The 8725-nt window shown below is 33.5% G+C and overlaps 2 protein-coding genes across 2 annotated transcripts; both read left to right on the forward strand.

The window, feature by feature from the left end:
* The first annotated feature begins 4769 nt into the window (after positions 1 to 4769).
* On the forward strand, positions 4770 to 5156 carry LOC106303430. The gene has a single exon (XM_013739703.1). The coding sequence runs from the start codon at positions 4770 to 4772 to the stop codon at positions 5154 to 5156; it is 387 nt and encodes a 128-aa protein (XP_013595157.1).
* Positions 5157 to 6167: 1011 nt separating this feature from the next.
* Positions 6168 to 7771, forward strand: LOC106336586 (glucose-induced degradation protein 8 homolog). The gene is given in 6 exon segments (XM_013775454.1): positions 6168 to 6215; positions 6304 to 6415; positions 6535 to 6626; positions 6688 to 6873; positions 7008 to 7164; positions 7397 to 7771. Coding segments are annotated over 6 exon segments (717 nt in total). The 3' UTR covers positions 7519 to 7771.
* Positions 7772 to 8725: the final 954 nt, after the last annotated feature.

Genomic DNA, 8725 nt, shown 5'->3' on the forward strand with positions numbered 1-8725 from the left:
ATAATAATGTTTGAGTTTAGGAATTGTTTTCATATCCGACCTAGATTTTTGGTTGAAACGGTAGACACGGTACATGTACATAATCCGATTCAGATTTAATGAAAAAATTGTTAATTAAAAATATGATAAAACCCAGTAAAAATTCAAAACTTGCTATTAACCGCTATCTGATACCATTGATATGATAAAACACACAAAATATCTGCTTATATTTTTTAAAAAATTGATTAAATTACTCATGTATTTTTTAATATTACATAAATTTTTTATTCTTTAGACTTTGATGAAATTTTTATTATATTATCAAATCAAAAATGATAATATAATTTTTATTGATATGAAAATATTAGGCTTTTTTTTATTAATAACCTATTATAAGTTTGTATTTTTTATTTAGATTTGAAAATTGATTTTAAGATAAATTTTAAAATAATTCTTAAAAGACTCATAATTGCCATATCAATATTATGTACAAAATGACACAACAAATATATTTATTTAATTTGTGTGTATATACTCATTTTGGATCGTTAAATAATATTATACACGGAAAAATGAGATTCAAATATGTATATAATATATGGTGTAGGATATAGGGTTTTGGTTTGTATTGAAAATCTGCATAATATTCGAATAATATATTTTGAATATTGATACATAGATTTAAGAAAATAATATTTTCTTGTGTTTGTTAATTTATATATGGTTCATAATATGTGTATGTATTATATTTATACTTAGAATATTTATATTAAATTTAAAGTTAACATATCTTCTTCTTTTTTTTTGACGTCGAACGGCCATTCTATAACTCAAACTTGAGGTGGTCTGGGTAACCAGACCGGAATAGAACAACCAATGAAAAGTAACTCCCTACGAAAGGTCCTGGCAGTCTTAGCTTAAAAATCCGAAAACTGATTGCGCACTCGTGGCACATGGGTGATTTTGAAGTCCGGGAAACAAATCTGCAGCGTCTCTATCTTCTCCAACTATGTCGCGAAGCTTGGCCACTTCTGGGGTTCCTTTACCATTGCAATCAGCTCCTTGCAGTCTGTTCCAAAGCTCTGGCATGGCGAGTGTTGAAGCATATTCTCCATCGCCCAGCGTAGTGCTTCCACCTCCGAATGCAATGCTGATTCACATCGAGTGAAATTCCGTGTTCCCATATGTTGTATGTTCTCCCCACTATCCATCCAGACCCATCCACATCCACTAAAGCGATCAGAAGCTGTCAAAGATCCATCCAGTATGCAAATATTATCCAAGCTTAAGACTTGGTTTTCTTCACTATTGCTGGCATGTACTACTGGTGGTATCATCTCATTTGCACTAAACCTGGCTTGACGTTCACTTTCTGCGTATCGAACTAGTTCCAAAGGGTCTCTGTCTATTCTCCTAAAAAGTTTATCATTGCGAGCCTTCCACATATACCATATTATACAGGGATAAGGATCTCTGTTTTGGTCTGGTTCTATGATATTATTTTTCCTCCATAATAGATAGTCCATGTTTGTGTAGACGCTTGACACCACAAATGAACCTGGGCTTGTAGGAGTTGCCGATAAGGACCATACTTGCAAGGCTGGAGGGCATTCGAATATAGCATGAGTTACAGATTCCTCTGTTTCCCCACACCTTGGACAATAATTATCGCACCTTATATTCCTCGTTATTACCACCTGACCCGTTATCAATTGCCAAATAAGATGGCACATCTTCCTTGGTGCTTTCAACTTTTAAGCAAAGGCTTGAAGTTTAGTTATACTTGGTTCCAGTATTTCCTTTTCCTCTTATGGCTTCAACAGATTTTGAGCACCCCAGTATCCAGATTTAACTGTGTATTGACCATTCCTCGTGTAGTTCCAGCAGAAAGTATCACGGCGATGAGTAGAGCTTATGTCCATACTGCGAATGAGTGGTATGTCATCAGGATGGACATAGTCCTCTAATGTTCCTACGTCCCATTCCTTCAATTCTTGATTAATGAGGTCACTAACTCTCATATTCGAGTGCATCACAGGTGCTACAGGTGTAGCTGGTCTAGCAGGTGTCGTTGGAATCCACGGATCCTCCCACACCTTGACTTCATAGCCAGAATGAATCTTGTCTAATCCCCAGAAGTAGAAGCTTCTTTGCGGCGAAGATGCTTGTCCACACATATGATGGACTACTTGCAGAGACCGCTCTTAATGGTGAGGTCATCCTACAATATCTGCCCTTCAAGACTCGGGCAACAAGTGAATCAGGGTACTGGACCAATCTCCATAATTGCTTTGCTAGTAATGCTAAATTGAACTCATGAATTAAACAGAAGCCAATTCCACCCTCATCTTTTGGTAGGCAAACCTTCTCCCATTTCGCCCAGTGTATTCTTCTTTTTGGTGGATTCGAACTCCACCAAAATTGTGCAACGGCACTAGCGAGGTTTTCACAAATCTCCAATGGGAAGAAACTTCGACATAACGTATGTCGAAAGAGCGAATAAAATGGATTTGATCATTACCTCCTTCTCCCCTTTTGAGAGTCATCTACCAGTCCACCCATTCACTATATGCATCAGGTTATCCTTTAGAAATGCAAAGAGTTTGCATTTTGATCCACTAATATCCTCTGGGATTCCCAAGTACTTCCCCATCTCACCATCATTTTGTATTCCAAGTACATCTTTAATCTCTTGCCTAGTAGCTACATTAATCTTCTTACCAAAGAGTAAGGAAGATTTGTCGAAGTTAATACATTGGCCAGATGCTTTACCATATGTCCTGACTACTTTCATTACTTCTTCATATTCACGGAGCTCCGCCTTACAGAAGAAAAGACTATCATCAGCAAAGAGAAGGTGAGATACCAAAAGACATGCGCGTGTGATGCGCATCCCCGTTATCTTTCCTTGGTTCTCTGCATGATTGAGAAGACTAACGAGCGCTTCCATGCACAGATTAAAAATGTCATTAATGAATTTTATTATTCTCTTATTTTTGGCAAAAATACAATTTTCATTAAGGGCATATGATCCTCTTTTAATGATATCAATGAATTCAAATTATTGGATGCAAGATAAAAAAAACAAAAAATCTAGACTATCACTAAAATGCTGCCACATGGAAAAATCGGGCTCATCAAACAAATTTCAACCATTTGAAAGTTTTCGACTTATATTAATTCACATGTTTTTCTCATAAATTCAACATTTTCATTGTGCTGTCTTCAACTGTTTAAACGAATAATTCAAATACCCTTAATGCACATGGTCTTACAAAACATCTTTTAAGACATAAACAGAAAAGTAAGAAGAGTTTATTTTTTTTGGGATTTATATTAATTTTTAACAAGTTCTTCTCGCAACTCTTAGTACAAAGTTGATAAATTGAAAGATTTGGATGATTTGAAAAAAAACCATCTTCTTTTAGATCCACATACAATAATGAGCCAAAAGTAACTTTGACCATTATCAATTCACCATTTTCCCATATTAAGAAAACGTTCCTTTAAGTTTTTTTATTTTTTTTTGAAATTACATAATGCACTTATCGTTTTTGTAACATATAAGTAAAAGATAATGAGAAATATATTTCTTCTGTGTTTTCATAAAATTACAAAAAAAGGAGAAATATCAATTTTGCTTTTATAGAAATCTAGATGTTTTCCTGCACCTTGTGCAACAATAAAAAGTTATATTTAAATTATACTTTAAAATAAAATTTTATTAGTATTTTAGAATTTATTATTTCTTACTAATATTTAATATAAATTTTGAATTAATTTAACATAATTAATTCAAAATTTTAAATTATATTTAAAAATTGATATGAATATATTTAAAATCATAAGTCTTAGATAGATTTTTAATCTTTTTTTTATTAAAAATATATTAAACTAACTTGTATAAGAATGATTTTTGATATAAAATTATATAATTATCAAAAAGTAAAAGTAAAGAGTATTTCTAAAAATTATAGGTGTATAAAAGAAACTAATGATATTACGATTAATTTTTTTTTTTTGCTTTTTAAATAGTTGTAAAACAATTTAAAAATATTTTTTAATAATAAAAACAGTATAATCATAAATAATTTTTAAATTTTTTTAAAAATTTGTAAAATTTTATAATATTTTATTATTATATTATTTAATATCATATTTGAATAGATTTATTTTAGTGAAGATGTATAATTTACTACAATATTGTAAAAAGTTTACCAAAAATATAAATCAACATTTAATGTAATATATTATTTAATGTTATATTTGATTATATTTACTTTAATTAGAATGAATAATTTACTACCATATTCTAAAACGTTTACCAAATCTATAAATCACTATTAAATGTAATATATTATTTAATGTTATATTTGATTAGATTTATTTTAGTGAAAATGAATAATTTATTACCATATTCTAAAATATTTACCAAAAATATAAATCAGCATTAAATGTAATATATTATTTAATATTATATTTGAAAAGATTTACTTTAATGAGATGAATAAATTACTACCTTATTTTAAAATTTAATATTTACTTTAATGGGATGAATAAATTACTATCTTATTTTAAAATTTTTTATCAAAAATATAAGTCAACATTAAAAGAAAAGTGATTGTAGAGATTACTTATGTGAAATCAATTTGCAAACAATACAGAGGGGATATGGTCATATGGTTTTCCTATTTAATCATGAGTGTACACGACTTTCGAGCAATCATCTAATATTATTGTATTTGAAATAATAAAATATTCTGAAAGGAAAAGTACACATCGAAATGATGAATCGCCTTTTGTGTTTTCAGCTTGTCGTTACATTGTGCTTTGGGTTGAGTTGCGCCAAGTTCTACGAGAAAGACTCCGTACATTTTAATAACTCTCTTAATCCAAACAACATTCTCAAAGTTCATTGTATATCGGACCAAGATGACTTTGGCGACCACTTTTTAAGCCCGGGACAAACTTATGATTTTAGCTTTTATGAAAGTATTACGAAAACAAAGGTCGATTGTGACTTATGGCAGGGACCTGATTTCAGGTTTCATGCAAAGTTCAGGGCATATAAAGGTGGTGGATTCATCGTTCATTATGGCAAGAAAAACTTTTGGGATGCTAGAGAAAATGGGATTTACTTCACACATGGTAAAGAGTTACCCAAGTTGGAGTAAAAGTGGTCAATTCAGTATTTAATTACTCCAATGAACTGACATCTAGATCCTCTTTGTTTAAGCTGAAAACAAATATCTTATATCCTATGAATAAAAAGTTGCAACAACATTTATCATGTGTCTGACTATTGGTGGATTTAGGAGTTTTTCTGTTTGTTAAGAACAAACACAATTTTTCATTATTTATTCTTCACAGAACATAGTTAAAAAATCTGGAATACATTTCAAGTTTTTAGATACCGGGAAAGTAGTTTTAAGACTCGGATAAAGGATCCCCTAAAACCAAGTAGATTTTGGTCTCCATGCATCTCTCTTGGGTAGGGCGAATTTCGTTTCAAAAGAAAAAAGACTTGGGATCATCTCATCTTCGCAACAAGACTTCAACGAATTTTTAGATTGTATCGTCCTTACATCTCCTAACCATACATAATCAAAATAAAATTGTAAATTTACAAATTACAATCCTCTAGAAAAGACCCGTAATGTTCAAGAAAATCAGAAAATGGAGTACAAGTTAACAAGCAATAAGTTCGAACAATGCTTTCCGGGTTACAAATAACCAAACCAAGAAACCGAGTTCCTTAATAGTAGAAACCGGATCGGTTCATGAACAGTTCGCCAACATATCATTATCCTCTGAAGATACTTCATCTCTTTTCTATCGACAAAATCCAAAGACTCCATCACAACTTTCTTTACGAGATTGTAGAATAATTAGGGGAGCAAGCAAGTTTTGCAGGCAATCTAGAAGGAAGAAGCAATCAAGATCCCTCAAAATCTCCGTCGTCTTGTTTCTCCAGATTCTCCCTCTTATCCAGGTACTCTTCCCCTGGAAAATAGTCGCACACACTTCCTTAGAACTTAGAACAACGAGTACCTGAGTTTCCTTTTGACCGCAAAAGAGAATTGGAATATCATCTTTTTCCACTTGTAAAGATTGTCTTTTTTTTTCCAGGTAAGAAGTTGAATTGAGTGGATTAGATTCAATATGAGACCCGCACTCGCCTTCTAATGTCACTGTTTCGGATTTTCATCAATCAGGACGACGTCGACGATATGGTAAATAGACTCCTCCCTCTCTCTTCTTCACCTTTTGTTGTGTTGCTTACGAGTATGTTCAGTGATCCAACTTGACTTGATTGTAAAGGCTACTTCGAAGAAAGTGATCACGCGTGAAGAGTGGGAGAAGAAGCTAAACGCTGTCAAGCTTAGGAAAGAAGACATGAACACTCTCGTCATGAACTTTCTTGTCACCGAGGGTTATGTAGACGCTGCTGACAAGTTCCAAAGGGAGTCTGGCACCAAACATATCCTTTCTTTTATTTACTTTACTTTTTATTCTTTGTGGTGCATTGGATGTTTCTTTTTCCTTATGGAGAAACAGCAGAGATAGATCTTGCGACCATCACTGATCGAATGGCTGTTAAAAAGGCTGTTCAAAATGGCAATGTCGAGGATGCTATTGAAAAAGTTAATGACTTGAATCCTGAGGTATACAACAACAATCAATGCCTTCTCTCTTCTTGTGTGATCAGTGAAATATCAAGAATCGAAGTCTGATTCGTCTTCGAACCTGTGCTTGCGGATACTCGACACAAATCCCGAGCTGTTCTTTCATCTTCAGCAGCAAAGGTTGATTGAACTAATTTGACAAGGGAAGACTGAAGAAGCCTTGGAGTTTGCTCAGGAGGAACTTGCTCCACGTGGCGAAGAAAACGTAATATCTCTCTTTATATTGCTCATTTGATTCTCGTTGAAGAATGTGAAGCATTTATATATATTTCTTGCAACACCTCTTTTCGTTGATGCTGAAAGCCTGAAACAATGCTATTTTGTTGATTCTTTCTGCAGCAAGCGTTTCTGCAAGAATTGGAAAAAACTGTAGCGCTGCTTGTTTTTGAAGATGCCTCCAACTGTCCTGTTAAAGATCTTCTTGACATCTCCCAACGTCTTAAGACAACAAGTGAAGTGAATGCAGCAATTCTCACAAGCCAGAGTCATGAAAAAGGTAACTCTCCATGTTCTGTTTTGGTAGCCACAAATTGCCTTTTTATCTCGATCATCCGATCTATAAGTAAAAAGTTTTATATGGCAAGCTTTATCTTCTCCATATAAATGGTTGATTGTTGATGTTTGATGTTTGTGAATAGTATTGCTCTAAAAGTAAATAGTATTGCTCAACTCGCATAATTAACATTCAAATTATTTCTAGTAAATGATTGATGTTTGTGAACAAACAGATCCGAAACTTCCAAGCTTGTTGAAGATGCTGATTTGGGCTCAGAACCAGCTGGATGAGAAACCAGTGTATCCGCACATCAATGATTTGTCTACTGGCCAGCTCGAAGACCCGCCAGAATAATAATTCAATACTTCGTTCAGCAAGTGGAAAAAAGCTGCTAAAGGACACAATCAATGATGCCCTTCTCTCCCGTTTCAATCTCAATAAGTCAAGATTCATTATGTTTTAGCGAATGCTCTCTGCTTTCCATTTTTCTTCTTGTTGGCCCTGGAATTGTTTAGGATATGTATGTAGAAGGTGTGCCCATTTGATTTGTTGCATGGTCAGCTCGACGTTGATTTATTGATCCATATACATGTGAAGATTCATTGCATGGTGTGCCCATTTGATTTGAATGAAGTTATTTGACCTTTCCTTGTTTTGATCTATATGGGGTTGTTTGGAGGAACAAGAGAGATTGGCTTTTCCTCTTCACATGTATATGGATCAATAAATCAACTTGGAATAAGGTTGGTATTGTTCTTCTGGTACTGACAGATAGCTTTGAATCTTATGGAATGAAGAGAAAGTTCACATTTGTTGTGTTCACTACAAGAAAACAGGGGGATTCTGATGGCCGAAATCGTCGGTAATTCGTCGGAATCGGTCTATTCCGACGAATTTCCGACGAACCCGTCCGTCGGTATCGTTTCGTCGGAAAAAAAAAATTCGTCGGAATTTCGTCAGAAATTCCGACGACTTTCTGACGAATACCAAGAAACGTGATTCTGACGAACTTCCGACGATATTACGATGCGGCTACACGAGACCAGAGTTCATCGGAAAACTACAATTCCGACGAACGTGGTTCCTCGGTTTATTCCGACGAACTGTAGGCGTCGGAATTTACCGACGGACATCGGTCGTCGGAATATACCGACGAACCACGTTCGTCGGTATATTCCGACGGAAATGAGTTTGTCGGTAAATTCCGACGGATATATGTCCGTCGGTATATTCCGACGACCGTTGTCCGTCGGTATATACCCTTTTTTTTTTACAAATTAATTTTGCATTTTTATATATTTTTTGATATTAATAAATTTAAAAAATTGGAAATTTAAAACTAATAATATTATAAAATTTAAATTCATAAAAACCGAAATAGGAAAAAAACATTCATAAAGTTTAAAATTCATACAAACCGAAATAGAAAAAAAAAACATTCCGAAAGTTTTATAAAGCCGAAATAAACTTCCGTAAGATCGGAGTGCCAGTTGAACTCTTGCTACAAAACAATTACAATTTAATAAGTAAATATATGTAAAAAAATGTAAAAACTTAAAAA

The sequence above is a fragment of the Brassica oleracea genome, chromosome C1, assembly GCF_000695525.1.
Source record: "Brassica oleracea var. oleracea cultivar TO1000 chromosome C1, BOL, whole genome shotgun sequence".
NCBI classification, from domain to species: Eukaryota; Viridiplantae; Streptophyta; class Magnoliopsida; order Brassicales; family Brassicaceae; genus Brassica; species Brassica oleracea.